This window comes from Ictidomys tridecemlineatus, chromosome 7, assembly GCF_052094955.1.
Source record: "Ictidomys tridecemlineatus isolate mIctTri1 chromosome 7, mIctTri1.hap1, whole genome shotgun sequence".
NCBI lineage: Eukaryota > Metazoa > Chordata > Mammalia > Rodentia > Sciuridae > Ictidomys > Ictidomys tridecemlineatus.
In genome coordinates, this window is record NC_135483.1 from 19,644,316 (window position 1) to 19,665,418 (window position 21,103).

At 38.6% G+C, this 21,103-nt stretch overlaps 1 protein-coding gene across 13 annotated transcripts in view; it reads left to right on the top strand.

The window, feature by feature from the left end:
- The window catches only part of Enpp2 (ectonucleotide pyrophosphatase/phosphodiesterase 2), a 105,703-nt gene that overhangs the window by 55,184 nt on the left and 29,416 nt on the right, over window positions 1–21,103 (top strand). For all 13 annotated transcript variants that reach the window (XM_078016746.1, XM_078016748.1, XM_078016749.1 and 10 more), the window contains exons 9-14: window positions 1,948–2,003; window positions 6,624–6,689; window positions 7,341–7,413; window positions 14,236–14,344; window positions 17,781–17,906; window positions 21,072–21,103. In XM_078016746.1, the coding sequence (XP_077872872.1) occupies window positions 1,948–2,003; window positions 6,624–6,689; window positions 7,341–7,413; window positions 14,236–14,344; window positions 17,781–17,906; window positions 21,072–21,103 (462 nt within the window). The remainder of the gene's footprint in view (window positions 1–1,947; window positions 2,004–6,623; window positions 6,690–7,340; window positions 7,414–14,235; window positions 14,345–17,780; window positions 17,907–21,071) is intronic.

Below are 21,103 nucleotides of genomic sequence, written 5' to 3' on the forward strand. Positions count from 1 at the left end.
CAGATATTGCCAGTATCTGTATGTATCCTACAATATTATTTTGAAAAGCCTTGGTCATCTTTGATAAAATGTATTAAAAATATTTTTTTCCTTTAGGAAACCCTAGATGGATCTTATATTTCATATATGTCAAAAATTGCCTGGTATAATTTCTTTGGAATTAGCAAGGCACTAGATTTTCTAGAAAGTGGTTTGGCTATAAATATACTAAGCTTGTGTCAGTGAAATTAATGTAAGTATATGAAAGTGGTGCTATAATATAAGAAACTGGACTTCCTGAGAACTTAGTGCAATTTTGAGGCAGCTACAGGGTGACCAGCACTTAGAAGTCATCTTCTTGTTTGTAGAGGTGTTGGGGCAAGAATGATTGAAAGTCCAGGATACATTTAGAACCCTGGTTGGGCCATGCCAGAGCTTGTTCAGAAAGTGGAAGGATGATTTGGACCAAATGGAGGAGTGGGCACTCTTAACCATTTCAAAGAACCAGAGGTCCCTGCCAGCCAGGAACTATGGGAATGGGTTGAGGACCCCACCTCTCCCCTGCAGATAAAATCCACTAGCTACTCAGAGCTCTGTGGATCTAGAGGGCTAGATATGCTCTCCCACCCCAGGTCTCCCTTGCCAGTTGCACTAGTTGTGATAGGAATTTCTAGATGCCCCTAACAATGTGTTTGCAGCTCTTGTAGAACTCTTCAAGTATCTCATACCCTTTTGAAACTGTGGCCAAGCTCCTAGCTCCTAAAGGTTCTACGCCTTCCAGTTGCACATTTCCACAATGGGGCGGGGGAGGTTTTTATTGGTATCCTGAGATCCTCTCAAAGTCTGCATGCCATGAAACCAGAAAATGGACTGGCTGTAATTCCCACATCATTTTTGCTTTAGTCTCATAACAAACAAGTTTTCTCCCTTATTTGCCTCCACTCTTTTCCTCTCAGTGAGGGCTTTTGTTTTTTTTTTTTCTTTCCTCACGGACTTCTGTTCATTGGGACACTCGCCATCCTAAGCTGTTTTTAATGTTCCTGGAAATAATTGGATTCCATTTATTTCCATTATTGCATAATAATAAAGACTGAAATTGATCAAGTGCTTACCAAATGCTGAAACACCAGTTGAAGGGCTTTGAATGTATTAATTCTTTAAAGTGGAGAGTAATCCTGTGTGCAAGAAAACATCGCCTCCACTGTGGAGGAAACCGAGGCACAGAGAGGTCAAGTGACTTGCTGGAGGGCCATGTGGTTCACTAGTCACAGAAGCCAGGTTTAAAATCTTGGCTATCTGGTTGCAGAGCCTGGGTTCTGAACTCCATCTTTTGCCTCTCAGCAGCACGAGTTATAAATATTTTCAAAGCCTTAATGAAAGGTTTAGTTCATCTAACGTATCCTAGGATCTTCTCCTTAAATCCCTGTTTATTAAAAGGCTAGGTAAAAGATATAAGAAAAATCCAAATTAAAAATTAGCCTTTCTTCCCCTTCTATTTCATCCACTTTAAAGTCAAACAAGACAAACTAGGTTCCAAGATTCTGACATCTGGGTGCCAAATTGGGGCTCTCCTCTGTAAGGATTTCAATAGTAAAGGAAACATATGGTTCACTCCTGAGTCCTTTGATGAGCAGAATTCAGATGTATGAGAGAAATATTCAAAAACAATTATTGGAATAGACAGGTACAGAAGAGAGAGACTTTTGAGTTGAAATAAAAGTTTAAAAAAATGTCACTAGAATCGTAGCAGAGCTTTTGAGAGTTTTCGCAGAGAATGTATTGAATAACATTTATGGAAATAATGGTTCTGACTTCCAGATGTGAAAAAAAAAAATGGTTGCAAATAATGTGAAATTTATGGTGGGGTGTGAGTAGAGTATAAGATATCAGATCTAATATATTTTAAAAGTGTTTTTCTTTAACCAAAACCCAGATCATATTATAAGCCTCTTATATTTTCCTCATTAGCTATGGATTACAGCCACCAAGCAAGGGGTGAAAGCTGGAACATTCTTTTGGTCTGTGTAAGTTACCTTTATTTTGTCAATGTTTATAAAATTATAGTTATGATTCAGTTTATGAAACATTAATTTAGTCTTGATTTTATTTCCATAAAATGTAAAAATGTCAACATTTTACATATTTGTTGATACCTAGAAATATACCTCAATACCTTTTCCTGAGGTCCTTTTTTTGTTCCTCTTCTCTCTTCCTTCTCTCACCTCTCTTCCATATTCCTCCTTTTCCCTATCATTGAAGGAGGGAAGATTTTCTCTTCTTCTAGCCATCCATTTGCTCTTTCTACCCCTCTTTAGAGGTTTTTGGTAACTTGCCACCTAGGGAATGTATATTTCTCTTAGAATATTTATTGCTGTGGTCTGCACTATCATTTCTATAAACATATTTCAATGTGCTATATTTATTTTGGTTCACAACTTTAAAACTCTGGTGTGGTCTCAGACAGCTTGGGAGTCGATGGAGTGATCTAGAGATTGGGGATTCCAAACAAGAGATAGGGGAACCCTTTGTTTCACCCCGCTTTTCCACTGAACTCCAAGATTTCCCTAATAAGAAAGTGCTTCTCATCCCTGCAGAGGTGACGGGATTAGTAGTTGAAGTTTGTAAGCCTTAAGATGAAACTTACCTAATAAAATTGTCAACATGTTGATTATTTTCAAAGGCTCCTTAGTAAAAAGAGAAATCTGTTTCAACTTTCATGGGGATTTTGTTCCCACTGAGATGTTCTTTCCATCTTTTTTTTTTTTTTTTTTTAACCACCTAAAGCTGTTTTCGTATTTGCCTCTTATACTTTAACAAAAATCTGACTATTCTATAATAGTAGTGTGCTAAGAGCAATCACAGGTCCATATTAATCCAGAATGGTACCATATATATTCTCCAAGTTCAGGAATAAAAGTAGCTTTTTCAGATTTGAAGGGCTAAATTGAAATTGAGTTGGGTGATTTAAAGCTAAGACAGAGTGTCTCTTTAAAAGTTTTTTTTTTTTTTTTTTTTTAAAGAGGTTTCTGAGTTGAGAAATAAGCATGGATATGTTAGAAAAGACACTGCTGAATGTAAGTGGGGTGTTGATTTACCAATTTAATCATACACATTACATTTTTTTTTAACCCTTGACTGTCACTGATTCTATAGAAGTGGTTTCTTTTGCTCTTTAACTCATTGGCCTGTCAGAATGGAGGTGGAGCCAAAAACATAATTAATACTTGGTCCCGCCCTGCCCCCCTGGAAATGTTACACAGCTTCCTTGAAAAGGCCCAGTGTTCTGGTTTTGAATGACAATTTTCTCCACCCATTTGAAACCACTCATGAGAAGGTGGCTGTTGTGTGCTTCTTTGAAAGACATCTGTAGTTTTGCTTTGCCTCTCAGACAATTCTTTTATCTCTGTATCCTGGAAGTGACTTGGATTTACTTTTTTTTCTCCTCATTTGAAGTTTTTTATAACCTTAAAAAAAATCTGATCATACTTCCAATTATTTAAGGAAACACAGGTCAAGGAAATCTACACAAAGTACATTCTGCAAAATTTAAAATTTAAAACTAGATTCAAACCACAGGCTTAGACTTTGAGGCCATCTTTTTAATATGTTGCTCTACTGCAGGCTAGAAGTATATTCTTGCTTTTTAAATGATAATATTTCATTCCAAAATCATCCTCAGTAGAAGTTCCATCATATTCTTTTTTGTCAATTCATATTTAAAGGGAGTAATTCCCATTATGTATGTGTGTGTAGATTGGGTCTAATCCCAGCTCTGTTACTTACTGAGACTGCTGACTTTGGACCATTTGTTGTTAATCTCTTAACTAATCAATGTTCTCATCTTTTTTTCTTTTCTCAATGTTCTCATCTTTAAATGGGTGTTGTAGTACTTTCATCACAGGATATTATGAAGATAAAATGAATCAATATATTTAAAGTATAGAGAGAACAAACAATAAGCAGTATTTGTTTACTTATTTGCATTATCTCTTTCAACATTGACCAGACAATGTCTCTACATATCCTGAGGTATTTTGTTTCCCTTTACCCCTAAATACTTCTTCTAGTCCTCCAATGCTCCATTTCCATTTTTCTCCCTTTTCTGATCATGTCTCATGCACTTGGTTTCACAACACATTCTGAATCTATCAGGGATGTAAAGACAGGGATATGTACCCTGTTTTGTGTTCTGCTTGTTTTTTTGCTTCCTTTGGTCTAATTTATTTGCTGTGCCTCTGTATTGTATTTGAAACATAGTTAATGGCTAAGGATCATGTCTCTTTGGTCTATGAGGTTATTTCAAAGTGATCATCTAAAACTCATGGGAAGCCACTTTGTCCAACTCATTTAAGAGGTTAGAATACTAAGTAAAGCCTAAAGTGGTTAAATGTTATCCCCAAAGTCATACCTGGGGTGGATACTCAGACCTCCAGAGTTTTCATTGAATGCTCCTAACACACACACACACACACACACACACACACACACACACACACACAGAGTTGATAACTACCAGCTTATTTTCCCCAAGAAGAGGACAATGACACCTCCATAATAGGATTTTTGTGGGAGTGTCTGTATCTTTATTATGTTTACACACACGCCTGGGCCATAATATGCCTTTAACAAACATTTCACAGATGAATGTATCATCTCTGTGGACCTATAAAACCAGTATGTAATGATAAAAGCTAACATTTCTCTAAACACTTTCGATGCCCCAGACATCATTTTAAGCACTTTTCTTGTCTTTTATTCTTTACAACACCCTCATGAGTAGGTACTGGTACTATCATTTTACAGAGGCACCCAAAGGTTAGGTAACCCACCGACATCTTGACTTGTAGGAGTCAGGATTTAAACTCACACATTTTGGCTTCTGAGCTGGTGTTTTTAATTCTCAATCTATTGTTGTTCAAGTACCCTGTCCAACAAGGGTGTTATAGGGTAAGCATTCTGAGCTTGACAAAAAAATTTCTGTTGAGCTGGTATTTTTCCATTAGCATTGGAAGTGGGTTCATCGGAGTCCATATTTGTGGCTTAACACCAATCACATAAAATAAAGCAGCTTTTAGGTAGAAAGTGAAATCAGGAAAAATGAAAAAGCTATGACACTGGCTTTTTTCTTTTTAAGTTAGGAAAGAATTCAAAATATGTAATCATAATTATTTTGTTCAGATAAAAAGGATTTCTAAAGCTGAAGAATTAAATTCCTTAAGTGATTAACCTGGCTTTGCTCTGCCTATTTCTAATTCAATTATAAGATATAATAAACAGGGTCACATTTATTGAACAGCACTGTGATATATTTAAAGCAGGATTCATTTTATGATAAACATGATTTTCTGGTGTGTATGATAGCTCTCGACAGAGAGGATGCCAGAAGAATGACAAATGCCCAGAGGAGAGATGGGTGGAGCCGGTGGGGGAATGTAGTGATCGTGGGGACAGGGAACGGCTGCTGGCCCACAGCCTCTGCCAACTCTGCCTTCCACCATGGCTCTGGAGAGCTTTCTTTCTCCTAGCTTTCTTGCTCATGTCCACCAGGAGTGAAGTTTCAGTGGTTCATCCAAGGTTCCTTAACAATTTTTCCTTACCACAATCAAACTTTAGTTTTCATCTGAATTCATCACGAACATGCTTCTGATGCCTGGTCTTGGTAGGGGAGTGAAAAGCATTTTGTGCTCCAGGTTAAGAAAGTAAGCAAATTTCCCCATAAGCCAAGGGATGGCTCAGATATGAATATCCTAATGGAACTCGGCTCAAGAGGCAGTGCTATCATGGTAGCCAAGAGCTCTTCAGGTTGGTGCCAGGCTTAGGTTAATTATGTTTCAACAGAGGAATGAGACTTAAACACAAAAGTCATTGTGGATGAAGATTATACCCTTTTTGTCAGTCTCATAATTATATGTGCCTATTCCTTCCTGATAGATTTTTATAGAGATGGAAGAGAATTTCAAGAATACCTTCCCTAACCCATTATTTGATACAGGAGGAATTTAAAGTTTCAGGTTAGATAATGTTTTTAAAGTTATGTAACTATTTAGAGGCAGAATGATGACTAATTATGATCATCAATAAAAGAATGATTTTAGCACTTAACTGTGTACCAGGGACCCTGTGTCTTTTAGTTGCCTCGTATCAATTCATTCATAGAAACAAGCTGTGTGGTGGTGCTTTGCTGTTATCTTTGTTTTACTGATGAGTTAACTGAGGCTGAGAGAGGTCAACTGGCACAGAGGAGAGCAGAGGTCATCCTGCTGGAAAGAGGCAAAGTGCGCATGGAAGTCCTGTTCCCTCCTCGGATACTGCTGATTCCAAACCCACTGAACAACAATGATTGTGAAGCCATGGTCTTTTCTACTTGTAGCCGAGTTTTTCATCAGCAAGACAGGTTCCTCACTGTGACCATGAATCAGAATTTCCAGTCTAGTCTTCTGTGGAAGAGGTTGAGCAATGTAATATGTTACAAATGGAAATGGAAGTTTCAATGCTAATTCCAAAGAGGGCCTTTTTACTACAACGAAGTGAAAACAGATGGTGGCAAATAGAGAGCATTTGGCCTGGGTGCAAGAGCCAGGACTCACAGACTTGAGTCTGTGGAAAGACACCTACCAACATGTTTTGCTGCTTATCCCCTACAGGGCCATCCCCCATGAGCGGAGAATATTGACCATCCTGCAGTGGCTCACCCTGCCAGATGACGAGAGGTATTTGCTTTCCTCTGTCCTTCTCTCTTCTTTCTTCAGTACATTTCCATCTTTGGTTAGACTTGGGTGAAATACTAGATGGACTGTGAAATAGAAGTGCAGCCAAAGATTGGTATTATTAAAAGTTTTGTGGTTATTAGCCTTAAGCGTTATTTCCCTAAGAAGGATTTGGTGATTGGGGACCATTTAATTACATGGATTACTACAGCTCTTAATCCTGGCCACTACAGCAGAGCCGAAGGGAGTTTCTGGCTTTGATAAATGAACTATCAGCTTCTCAAAGACCGAGAAGCATTAAGACCAACTTTGCACTTGAACAGAGGTAAATCTTTTTGGCTGCAGATTTCATGGCCCATGTGAATTACCACTGGGCTCTATTATCTTGAGACTCTGAGTACATGCTCAGAGTTTCCTTTGTGACTTTTAATTTCTGAAAGTGGTACCAGGCAGTTACCACAATGAGGGTGGTGTAGTGGGATGGCGGGTGTTGGAGCATTAGGAAAAAAAAAGTTTTTCCATGGTAATACTGACAGTGGTTGAGAGATTAACGAAACTTGAAGGATTTTTATTTTTTAAAGTGAGTAGGGGATATTTGATATTCTTTGTTGTGTGTGGTTTGGGCAAATTATAAACGTTCCAATCTTCTCTTAGGCCTTCGGTCTATGCCTTCTACTCTGAACAACCTGATTTCTCTGGACACAAATACGGCCCTTTTGGCCCTGAGGTTAGTAGTTTATCATCTGCTTGAGGGGAGTCTGTGCCCCTGGGCTACTTGACCTACTGACCTTATTTTAGGATTTGTACAGTCTTTGGGAGCGTTTGTAATCTACAAGGTTTATTCAGAATTACAAGACTAAAACATTTTGAAAAATCTTAAATATACTTGTTTCTCTTACAGGAACTTCATTTCAGATTCCTTTGATATTGAAACATATCCTAAACTTGATGCTAATGGGAATGGGGTGTATTGCAAGCTTGCAGGTATCAGTTACCATGTGAAGAATTGGGAAGGGTTGGCACCAGCCACCGTCGGAAAGGAGTGGAAAGGCATATGGGGATGAAACCTCCAATATGTAACATTACAACTGAATTTTAACACCTTTAAAATGAGTATGCTGTTCAAAGAGGGTAGGTCAGTTAAGCAGCTCTGATAGTCTTAGCAAGTATAGTTTATAGTGTTGGATGCTTTTTATTTGGTACATTTTGACATTGGTATTTATACTGTGAATCCATCACCACATTCAAGGGTGTGTACATATCCATCATCCCCCAAAGGTTAAATTAATTCTTAATTGAGAGGAACATGCTACCCAATGAATCTGTTCAGCAGAGTTGTGAGGTACCCTTTATCAAGTGCTCAGTCATCTTAGAAGACAGTCTATTTGTAAGGTAGGAGCCAGTAAAACTTCAAATTCAGAAGATGGGGAAGGGGAATAGCTGTGTTTTGTTATGTTCCTTTTTCATCCAGAGTGGAATCCTCCCAATATTTCAGCAAAGATAATTTTAAAACACGAAGTCTGCAAATCTAAATCTTTTTCATATTTTAAATGTCTTTAGCATTTCTTTCCTAACAGGGATGATATGTCTACATGAACATAGTAAAACTTGATTTCAGCTGAAAAATTGTTTAAAAAACCCTTTGAGGGAAACTGTCTCTGATTCTCTACTAGCCTATGACAACTGTTGCCTATAATTAAATTCACTGGGTTCAGTATAAGGCTGAGTTGGAGATACAGATAGATGTATCTTAGCTTAAGTAGTTTCGAACAAATTGCAGCCTGTGTAAATAAAGGCAGTAAATACCAAGAAGTTATAAGTATGCTTGAATGTTCAATCATCCATCAGTTCAGTGGTCAGTGATTTTTTTTCTTTAAACATTAGAAACTAATGGCTATGTGAAACCATTCTTTGTCTTAAATCACAGAAGTCATATAAATCTGGTGTTCTTTTTCTGTTCCTTTGATGTTTAATCAGTTTTGCATGATTATGAAACACAAATGATAAAACAAGATAAACATCTGCATACATGAAACACAAATCTTATTTTGCAACGAAAGAAAAAGAATGGTTGTTTTATCTTTAGGATGAGTTTCTTTGAGATTAATCTAAAGTGAACAAAAGGAACCACATTTTGTTAAAATGTTAAAAAAAAAAAAAAAACCCTTACGAAACACCTAAGCAGTTCCATGTGCTCTATGTAAAGTTCAACTTTGCTTGAATATTATCCCTTAAAAGACCCCAAGGGTAGGTAGAACAGAGATTTGGGTATAGCTACTCTTTTAAAAGTAGGAGACTGGTATTGGAAGAACTTTGGGCTGCTCAAGTGGCTTCGAAGGTAAGTGGAGAACCTGGAGACAGATCCTCAGAACTTCTGGCTCCCATACCACGGCTTTCCTGTGTAAACTTTTTTTTTTTTTTTTGTACTGGGGATTGAACTCAGGGGCACTCAACCACTGAGCCATATCTCCAGCCCGATTTTGTATTTATTTAGAGACAGGGTGTCACTGAGTTGTTTAGTGCCTTGCTTTTGCTGAGGCTGGCTTTGAACTTGCGATCCTCCTGTCTCAGCCTCCTGAGCTGCTGGGATTACAGGAGTGTGCCACGGTGCCCGGCTTCGTGGAAACATTTAATGCTCCTTCAGTCCAGGGAACCAGCAGAGTGGTCTGTTAATAAGTGTGTTCAAATCACACAGGGTATTTTCTTTAATTCAGAAGCTGGTTTTTAACAGTACAGATGAGGTATCACTCATTTTATACTTTAGGTTGTGTAGTTTAATAAGAACTGTTCTTTTTCCATGAACATCTTTGGAATTCTAACGTGTATTTCAGTTACAATTACCTATTGAAAGTAGATGTGCCTGTGTTTTAATTAAGAAACAAACATTTTAAGTTCTGAGCAATGAATGAATGAAGTGTGATATAGAATGCTTTAATTTGCTATAAAGATGGTTTCTATGTCCAGGAGTGCTCATAAATATACAAATGGATCTTTACTCCTAAAGTATTTTTGAATTAAAAGTTAAAACTACTCATGTTATGTTCTTTTTAGTACTAATATTTGCAGATGGGTGTTTTCTCATATACCTACTGAGTAAATACTCTTAATTGGATAATTTAGATTATCTCTTCAGTAATGGTAATCTGATCACCTGGTCGATTTTTCTGAAAAAGGAGGGAGTATTTTCAGGTTTCAACTATTTCTTATGTGGTTCTAGGAATCTTATTCTAACTAAAAACAAGACAAAACAAAACAGTTTACAGTTTTAAACACAAAACCAAAGCAAGTGAGCAAAATCTTTCTTTGGGCATAGACTAATTGGCTTATATGCCTATGTGTCCTATATGCAGATTAATACATAGATATCCCTATATACTTTTATGGACATGAAAAGACTATACACTTGAAAAACTACTTTTAAAATCATTAGCATGCTATCCTTGACATATGAGAAAATAACTTGCATTTGAAATTTAATTGAAATGATTCTATCTAACAGAATGTTGTATGCTACAATAAGATGAACTCAATTAGAGTTTGTGCTTTGTTTACATAATACTTGAGTACCCCTTTTCAGGATGATTCTCAAAGGTATTAAGATGACCAAACACTGGGCTAATGGCATCCCGAAATGGTGTATTGCTCCTGGTTTCATAGTGTAATGGTGAATGTTCAAACATAAGCTTGCTTTTGATTATTGGCGCAACCTTTTTCTCTTAAATCTTGTATGCCTTTTCTGTGACCTCTCGTTGGGCTGCTCCTCCAGACCTAGAGGCAGAGCTTTGGCTGGCTAGTCCCTACCTTCAGATGGCAACATATCCTTCTGAAAAGCAGGGAAATTTGCCCCTCTCCTTCCCATCCTCCTAATAACCTCAGGCTAAAACTTCTAAATTCAGGCTACAGTATGGCTGGTCATTGAAAACTTAGCTTTCATCTCCCTCTAACATTTGAAGAAGGAAATACATGCACTGTAATCCCTGGATGAAAACTCAGTTTGACTAAACCCTACTTCTCCTGCTCCTCTAACCTGCTGCAATCGGAAGGGCTCACCTTGGGAGTCTTTGGAATGTTGAAGTCTCTTGCAAGTGGCCTGGTGTTTGATGGGCAGATTTGAGTGCTAGCAGAATGTACTTGGTGATCATGAAATGGAAAATCCTTCTTTTCCTTTTCTTGCTCTTCTCGTGGAGATTTGCCTAAAATTAGAGGCATTAAACCAAACCAAATCCAAGTCTCTGAGGCTGTGTCTTTAGATCGCTTTGCCGGAGAAAGAGGATGAGACAGAAACAGAAGAGCCCTTGCAGTCGCTTGCCCTGGAAACCGTGAGAGCGCATGGCAGATGTTCTCCTTCTTGGATACACTAACACTGTTCCTCCTCCTGCCCCTTCCTGCATCTGAATGGCTCTTGGAACAGTCCTGCCAGGAGAGAAGTTAGCTACGTAGACAGCAGAGCTTGCTGCTTTAATTCACCTTTGCACCATCAGCAAATCAGGGGCCTATTTTTCTCCAGCATTTGGAGGTCCCAAAAGGTTATCTTCTTCACTCAGTTTAAGTATCAGACTTCACTTGTTCTCTGGAGCTTGAAACAAAATCTGTAGCACTGCCACCCTCCCAATCAGGGGAGGATGTAAGGGACAGCAAAGATGTAAATAGAGCCATTCTGGCTCTGTAGACCAAGATGAGGAAATCTTGATGAATTGTCACATTTTATCTAATTTTCTAAGAGCATTTCTAAAAATACAGTACTGTTTATGTCAAGTTCCTCTGTACCGGAAACTTTGGTCGTCAGTGAGAGGTTCTCTCTCCTGCTTGAAGTCCCGATGTGTCAGATGTATTCAGGACCAAGGAGTTGTTCATGTTCATTCCATCCTTGGGTTAAAAAATTTACATGATCCTTGCCAATGAAGGTGACAGTGCTGTGACCAATTTAGTGGCATGACAGTTAGATACCCATGCTTTTCTGAACTGGAACCACCTTCACGAATTGTATTCCCATCTTGAGATGGCCAAGTGACTAGTCTTCTCTCTGGTGGTAAACTAGTACTTCATTAATGGAGAGCTTTTTGTAACCGAGGATCAGCCTCTCCCTAATGCAGGAGTGCTGCGTTACAGGACTTCTCTAATGTCACCTTTGGGTGTATCTATGAGCAAGCTTGTCAGCTAAAAGAAGCCCATATGATTAGATTGTCTTAAATTACATTCTTGTTCCCAGCAAAGAAGCTGAGACAACAGCTTCAAGACCCGCTTAGGAGGCTTCTCTCCAGAGAGGTCCTTGAATCACCTGTCCTACCCATGTGTTCTCACTTAAGCAGCCTTAGTCTTTCTAAGTCTCTGCTGACCCCAGACGGAAAAGGTGAGCTTTATCATCTGACCCAGAGGGACAGACGGCCTCTGAGTGCAGACATCTCTATCCGCCAGTACAGGAGAGTAGTTATGGCCCATCTCTTACTCCGGCTAAGAGACCTAAGAGGAAAGTTGCCCCTAAGAGGAGACAGGAAAGACCCGTTGCTCCTCCAAAGAAAAGAAGAAGAAAATTACATAGGATGGATCATTATGCAGCGGAAACTCGTCAGGACAAAGTAAGTTTATCTATTGTTCCAAAGCTTTGTGGCGGGCACGTCTGAGTTGAAGGTTTCCTCCAGTGCTTCAGTTCGAAAATTGGCTGGATACATGTTTTAGAAAAACTCTGGTGCCATGTCCTTGGGCTTGGAGTCCAGAAGAATCTGGTACTTCAAAGGTGAACACTGATATGAAGACTTCTTGAGCTTTTGCATGATAGAAAAAAAAGAAAAAGGAGTCTTTGACTTTCTTCAGAGTTCATTGTCCCTAAATGGGTATTAACATTGAGGCTGGAGTGACTGTCCAGAGGGCTATTGGTTTTACTTGCACTTATGCACAGAATTAGTCAATGGTTTGTGACCTTGGTTCTTGAGAATGACCCCACAAGGTAGCAGGAGGAGTCGGAAGGTTGACTTAGATTAGTGGTCTGTACTCTCAGAGATCAGAAACAATCTTAGAGTACAGGCAAGGCAATAACTGAGATAGAATGAAAGAAAAAAACAATGGGCAGAGTCGTGTGTTTTCTCATAATGACGTGAGTAATATTTACTTGTCCTGGTACACTCAGAAGAGCCTATGGTTACTACTTTCCTGAAACCTTCAAATACTTATGAGGCAATCTCTTATTTATAGTTGTCTGAACAGATCAGAAACTAAGAAGTAGTTTCTGGATTTTACCTGAATTGTCCTGATGAATCAAGGAAAACAAGACATTGCCAAGGACTGACATATGTTATGCATTTGGTATTTCTTTATCTAGACAAGGATCTTGGAGGGGAGTGTGGTTTTCTCAGAAGCAAGTGCCGCTGAGCCCCACATCTGTTAGTCCCTTCACATTCCATTGCTCATCTCTTTCTGAAACTTTCAGTTCTAACTTATTCCTTGGGATAGGTTTTGAAATACTAATGCCTCCCATGAAGAAAAAAGGTCTATACCTGATTTCACTGATGAAACAATAGGAGGAAAGTTCTTGAATCCTCTGTGAAGGGTGCCAGTGAAAGATCACATTGTGTGTTTGAGTAATAATGATATTCAGATCTCTTCTGATCTTATCCTGGTTATCTTAGGTAGATGTGTGTGATTGCCAGCTAAACTGCAAACTTCATCTAGAGTGCTCTCAAGGGTTTGTCTGATGTGAAGTTTCATATAAGAATCTTTCCGTTGCACAGTTAGAGATGAGATTGAGAAGGGAGACCTGTAGTGTGTGTGGGAGTGCTTGAGTTGTTAGACTTCCATCTGAAGAAAAATATGAGATGATCATGTTTCCTAGGCTTTGAAAATGTTCTTCAGAGAAGAAGTGAGTTTTTGTATTAGACTAAATAAGAAACGTTCTAGAACAAACTCTGGTTCATTTTTTTTCAGTTAGGGATCTTGTAAGTTCTCATTTCACTCAAAGCTCGCTTGAAAAGAACTGATTGGAGGAACGGTAGCTTGATTGTTAGAAAACTTCTTCCATTAATCTATTGCTTTTAGAAGCTGACAATAGATTTCTTTGGGACATGTGATGGGTCCCTTTAATGATGTTCTCATTTGTTACCCTATGGGAGCTTATAATTTCATGTAGCACTCTGTTCTTGCCTAAGTTTGGGGCCTAATGCGATTTTACACAGAGACATGGGGCTTAAACCATCCATCCAACTTTCTGTTCACTCTCAAAACTCTTGAACTTAAAAGATGCTGTTGTTAAGGAATTTTCCAAAAAAATTTCCTTTTCTCTAAAAGGAATTTAATATTTCTATTTTTATATCCAAGAATCTTGAAAAGAATTGGATGAGGAGAGTTATTAATTATCATGAAAAAGGTATGAAGTCCTTAGACCAGATTTCCATTAAAAATGGCAGAAAAATCTCCCCTTTAGACAAAGCTCTGCCACTGGGCCTGAAGTTTTCCTTCCAGAATGTTCTAAGGGTAGACCATCTGTGGAAACTGAAAGGTCAAAAACCGAAACCACAAAAACAAAACCTGTGAGAACTAACTTGATCTTTTTTTCCAGATGACGAATCCTCTGAGGGAAATTGACAAAACTGTGGGACAGTTAATGGATGGGCTGAAACAGCTCAAGCTGCATCGATGTGTGAATGTCATCTTTGTTGGAGATCATGGTAACGCTTTGTTTTTCTTTGCTAATAAGATAGATAAATAGATGCTTCTGAGGGTGTAAAGGAAAGGAACACTGGCACCCCCAGAATCCAAGTTTTTCCTTTTCTTCAGGATAGGGAAAGAAATCAGGTCATGATTCCAAACAACCTGAGATGACCCTGGGTTCTTTTAAATCAAAATCAGGGTCTTCTATATCTTTCTATTCTTTGCAAGAGAGGCCTCTCTTCAAAATCTGTCTCTGAAGGCAGGTGATTCACTTGTGATATTAAGGACTTGCTCTGTGAATCTGGCACATCAGGTGATCATCTCCCATCCCTGTGGACCACACCCCTCAAAGGAGCCCACAGATTTTGGGTGGTTGAATCATGCATGGGAATATGATAAGGAGGCAGAGAGACAGGGTCTTGTCCAAGAAGCCATGTACTACAAGTTCAGCCATTTCCCTAACTCACTGAAGAATTCAAAGCCAAAACCAGCGCCCTCTGTTGCAGCGGCAGCAGCTCAAGGAGCAGTTTTCCAAACATTTTATAAAGTCGTAAAACTCATGACAGCTTCACTCTGAGGTGGAACCTTATAAACACAGTATGATGACGGGGCCTACGGGACATTTTTATTTCATAGACATGCACATTGCTTTCCTGAACTACCCAATTGAAATAATGACCTTGGAATTCCTAACTGCTCCCTTTTAGTAGAGTTTGGAAGATGAAAATACTTCATTGACTCTTTGGCAATTCTGTTGAGAATAGCTGGTGAATCTTCCTAGTCAAAGCTGGGCTCTAGGTCTGAAATGTTCTAGAAGATCTCTGACAGACTGTGGGGAGAAAAGCTGTGGGGACTCACTTGCTCCCTTGAGGGGCCTGTTACCCCCTGTGAAATTGTATTCTGTGAGTTTGGCTTAGTGGGGAGGACAGAACAGAGAATCTGGAGCATGTAACACAGCTGATTCCACTGAGTCGCCCAGATGTGTCAAGAGTATTTGCCCACATGCTGGAGGCAGGTGTCTAAGAAGTAGATTGTCCCAGTGGATCACAGGCTGAAGCACTGTAAAAGTCATGGACAGAATAGAACTTTTTCTCAGTGTGCAGGTTTCTAAGATGAGTAGATCCATTTGGTTTGGGGAAGCAATAGTGTCTCTCTCCAAAAAGGGTTTAGTGTTGTGGGGTGTGAGCTTTGAGGTCAGAATGAATTTCAGCAAAGCTCAAATTGCATCTTGCCACTATTTGATGCTCTACAAGTTCTGGGGCCTCTTGAAGTGTGAGCTCCTCATCTGAAGATGGAGAACACTGACTCTACCCATGCCAAGTTGGTCTGGAGGTGGAATGTGTGGCAATGCCAGAGAAGCAAACTTGCCCTCTGAACTTTGAAAGCAAGGGAGGTCATGCACCCTGGGAGCGGCATCAGTGACTCCCTAGAATGTAACAAGTGGAAGACCCCTCCAGTCCTCCATTAATATCTATTTGGAGACTTTCCATCCTTGGGCTAAGATTGAGGTAGTTGAGGGTTTTTTTTTGCTTGTTTGTTTTAAAATTTTCTTCCTGAGAGTTTTGAGTGTGAAAGGAAATGATATATAACCCTTATGCTATGTTGAGATTTGTTTTTCTCTCTTTCTTCCTTCTAATTTATATTTAAGAAAGGATACAGAATACGGATCTGGAATTACAGGAGGTTATCATTTGAATTTTATCAGGTTTGGGCCACACTGGGCTTTATTTCTTTAGTTTAAAACCTTAGGAAGGGGCTGGGGTGGTAGCTCAGTAGTAGAGGGTTCACCTAGCACATATGAGGCACTGGGTTTGATCCTCAGCACCACATAAAAATAAATAAATAAAATAAAGGTATTGTGTCCATCTATAACTAAAAAAAAACAATTCAAAAATAAAAATAAATAAAATAAAACCTTAGGAAGCCTTTACGGAATCACCTATTTCCCTCTTAGAGAATATGCATATCATGGATTGTGTAAAGCAATCAAGTAGTCTCCCCTTATCCAAGGAAAGTATGTTCCAAGAGCCCCAGTGGATATCTAAGACTGTGAATAATAAAAAACCCTGTATATGTCATGCTTTGAGGCAGCCAGTGACATAAACATAATTACAATAAAGTTTAGTTTATAAATTAGACACAATAAGAAATTAACAATAAAAACTAGTAATAAAATACAACAACTAGGAGAATACACTGTGATAAAATTTATATGACTGTTACCTCTTTCTTTCAACTAGCATGGGGTGGAGAGCATATATAATGTGGATACCCTGGGACAAAGGGATGATTCGTGTCCTGGGCAGTTTAGAGCAGAAAGGCATGAGATTTCATCATTGCATTCAGAATGGCAATTTAAAATTTACAAATTGTTTACTTTTGGAATTTTCCATTAATATTTTTGGACTATTATTTACCATGGGTAACAGAAACCATGGAAAGCAAAACTGGATGTGGAGGGACTACTGTCTATTAAACCTTCATGAAATTTCCATGTCATAAATTCCCAAAAGGCAAATAAAGGTCTCTACTAGATGCCTTCAGCTTATGATTCCACGTTTGTTTTTATTATTTTAAAAATATCGATCAAGAAACTTTCCTTGATGGAGGAAAGAAAAGAAATTTTGAGGTGGGAGAAAGAACATTGTTTGGTTAAAAACAATTCCTTATCTAGACCCTTTCTGTGCTCTAGTTGCTAGTTTTCGGTTCTAATTACACTGTTTACAACTTGTTTTCAGAATTATTTTGTTTTTCAGTTTGGGTGGTCATTGGAGCTGACATTTTCCTTTCTCATCTCTTGTTGCCAGTATTGTTTTGTCAGTAACATCCAAGGCCACCAGAGGAGACAGAGTGAGGGCTGGTGATTATGTGCTTAAGATAGCAGATGCATGAGAGAGGGGGATGGGGAGGGTGAGGCAGAGAGAGAGGGAAGGGGGAGGGTGAGGCAGAGAGAGAGGGAGGGGGGAAGGGAGGGAGACTGGGGGGGGGCAAGGGGTGGGGAGTGAGCTGGAGAAAGACATTTGGTAAAAGAGACACAGAACTGTGTATTCCAGTTATTTATACCACCCCCAGCTGGGAAGAGTTTGAAGAATCTATGTATATATTTTAAGAATAGATCTTTTTCATAATGACTTTAAATTGTTTGTTTTTTAAAAACATGATTAGTTCCTTTGTCTTGATGTTCTTGCTCAATGACTTAAATGATTACTGAGATGATGCATTTTCAATCTTCTGGTGCTTGCAAGATGATATGGCTAAATCAAAGTCCAGTGAAAGGTTACCCAGAGAGCCATTGAAAAGCTGAAAGTCAGCTTCAGGATCTCCACTGCGAGGGTTCCTCCCGTTAAGAACTAAATAAAGTGAGGCTTGGATGTCATCTTGAGAGTCTGTGTGACACTTTTAAGATTTTAGTTTTAATATTGCCTGAAAATGCTTTTTCCCCCTTGCTTATAGGTATGGAAGATGTTACATGTGATAGAACTGAGTTCCTGAGTAATTACCTGACCAATGTGGATGATATTACTTTAGTGCCTGGAACTCTAGGAAGAATTCGATCCAAATTTAGCAACAATGCTAAATGTAAGTTGATGCATAAAATGCTCGGGGTTAGAGTGATAATACAGTGGACTGGGTAAAGGTTTGTTTTCTGGAGATGGAACACTTTGGCAAAAATCCTAGCTCTGCTCCTGCTTAGCTGAGTGACCTTGAATAAGTAATTTAAACCCTAAACCTCAGGGTTTTTTTTTTTTCCCCTCTGATATGGGGAAAATGGGGATGATAAATGACAGTAGCTATTTACAGAGTTGTGGTAATTAATCTATGTATATTGTTCAGAATAGTTCCTGGCACAGACTAGTATTGTGTAAATATTTACTCTTATTTTTATCACGTAGAAATTTAACTTAATTTGAGGCATGTTTATAACCATAACTTTCTGTTTACAAGAGAAGAGTTTTTCAGCATTAAGTTCAAGCTAGCTCCTTAGCTAAAACTAGAGTCTAAAGAGAACCACTTTTGGACACTGAAAGTTTCTAACCACGTGGAAGGGGGCTCTTCCCCTTTGTCAAAGTGATTGGTGGAACCCAGGAGGGAAAAATATTAAGCCCTTGGGATTGGCAACTGTTTTGAAAGATTGGCAGTGAAATTAACAGGAATAATTTTGTCACTTGGGCTTTACATGTCAAGTGATGATATGCCACTAAAGACTTTTAAATTTGTGCGCTAAGACATTTAGGTGCTGCCCACCTAGGTTTTGAGAAGTCTATAGTTTTATTGGAGACATGGCTAATTTTGAAAAAAGAACATTTTTGGAGTTTTCAAGCCTTGGTAATAAGAAACCATTGACACCAAGGTTAAAGTTTTAGAAAATTAAATGTTTTTTTCCCAAATTATGTTCCTGAGTCAACACATTTGGGAAATTTCCAAGGTCAGTTCCAAGCAAGGTTGTGAAATAAACAAAACATTGGTGTTTCTTGCTTCTTCTTTCCTTGTCCTTTCTTGTCCCACACAGCCTCCTGTCTTTGCTCACTTGAGATAGGTGGGCTGTTGGTATAGACTAGATGCAAGCAGTGTGGGTACCTCTTGAATTTAGTATTTGCATTTTGCTTAGATAAGAAAGAGTATGTCTGTTTTAAAAGATATTTTTGATATCTGAAAATATAATAGGGAGGTTGTTTAGGGGAAAGAGGGACTTTCCTTGGGAAGTGTGAAATCATAACTATCCAAAATGAAATGCTTTACGCTCTACAAAACATTATCATATGTGACTTCATTGGGAGAGACAGGAAAGCAGGGTAGCAAAAGGCAAAAATGGTGTCCACATGTCCAGGTTCAAACCTTAGCTCTGCCAGGGACTCACCGGGTAATGTTGGACAAGCTTCTTTAACACTCTGTGCCTTGGCTTTCTGATCTGTAAATTACAGACTGTGGGAAAGACTAAATGAGACATTATGTATATATAACTGACATTGGTGTAACGTGCACTAGCAAATTGTCAAAGCTAAGGAAGGGTTAATCATGATGGTGGTTTAATTGCATCCTTATTTTAGCTGAATATGTACACAATTTTATTTAATCCTTTTAATAGTCCTGTGTGATATGTATTATTATCTTCTTTGTAGGCAGTACAAGTGAATGATCAGAGAGGGGTGAAGGAGCTGGCTCAGAGGACAGTTAGTAAGTGGCAAGCTGGGACAGAAACCCAGATTTGCCTATTCTTAATCACTACTCTTTGTTCATACAAGTGGGACTTGGTGGCATACAAAGATGAGGAGGTCAGGATTGAAGGACTGGTGTCTCAAACATGGACTTGGGCATTTGTTATTTTCTAGTAATTCTCTGGAATGTATATGAGTTCAAGATTGCCCCGTGCTATTTATTTCTCTTCATTATCAAAGAATATGAACTTGCTCTGGCCTCTTTGAGGACTGTGGTTTGTGAGGCTCAAAAGTGTAGAGATTTAAAGATGGCTTTGTCAATCTGGCTGCCTGGGCATCCGAGTGTGTGGCCTCCTCTACCTTCCAAAGCTGGTTGGCTTAGTGAGGATCTGAAAGCATCTCCCTCCTGGGGTGATTATGGACAACCAGAGAGAAGGCCCTTGCAAAGCTCTTCTAGAGTGACAGGCACGTGGTATGAACTCAAGTTGGGTTAGCCATCATTGTTATCATTTTCACTTTCCATTAAAAGATGCAACTAAAATTTAACCCCGATTTAAATAGGATGGACTGCACATTTTCGTTTTGGATTCATAGCTTTAGAACAAAGATTTCGAAAGTAGTTTTTGAAGTGTATGAATTTATACTTCAAGGCAACATGTATTTCCAGCAATATGAACAGACATATATTAATATTTATTAATAAATATTTACTGAGTGCCTACTGTGTATCAGGCTCTAGGGATTGCAGCAGCCAGTGATACACACACTGACATTTAGATGGTAGGGATGGCTGCACCGTGACAGTGGGCATCTCTCCTGAATGCTGTTTTCCTTTTTTTGCTGATTCTATAATGACATACTGCACTAAATTTTTGGAAAACAAAACAAAATCCAAACAACCTACAATCTCCTCTTTCTCCCCACAACCCCCCCAAAAGAGGACATTCAGATAATATAATCCTGTTTATACACAGCCATCATTTACATAGTTTTGCTTTTAGCTGGTTCAGAGTATTGACTAAAATAGCCTTTGTTTGCTGGTAATGAAAAACAAGAAGATGCATATGTGTGTGCCCATGACCGGAAAGAAACAGCCCCTATGTAATTAGGCTCATAATATTACCATGAAAACAAAATTCCCTTTAAATATATAACTCAATGGATCAGAAGATTCATTTTAAACAGAGTGATGACTTGTTTCAAAGACCTGCAGATAAATAGGAAGTTGTGTTGAAAGCCCCAATGCTCAGTTTAGTTCCTGACATTAAATTGAAAATAAACTAAGTCTCTGCTTCAGAGGAACCATTTTGGGCAACTTGGGAGAAATTTACCTAGCAGTATCCTGGTGCTATGAAAGGAGGAATTTCCTTCTAGAAGAGGAGACCTGGACCAACAGACAAGTTTGCTATAGGATTTGTTTTATTTATTTAATTGCATTTTACTTACTGAAATATGAAACCCCACATGATTATATACATGTTTAAAATAAAATATTAAAGTGATAGTCCTTCTGGGATAAAGAATTGAATATCCTGCAAGTAAATATTGTCATGTTTTTTGAAATCTTTCTCCCTCTCTCTTTGCACAGATGACCCCAAAGTCATTATTGCTAACCTCACG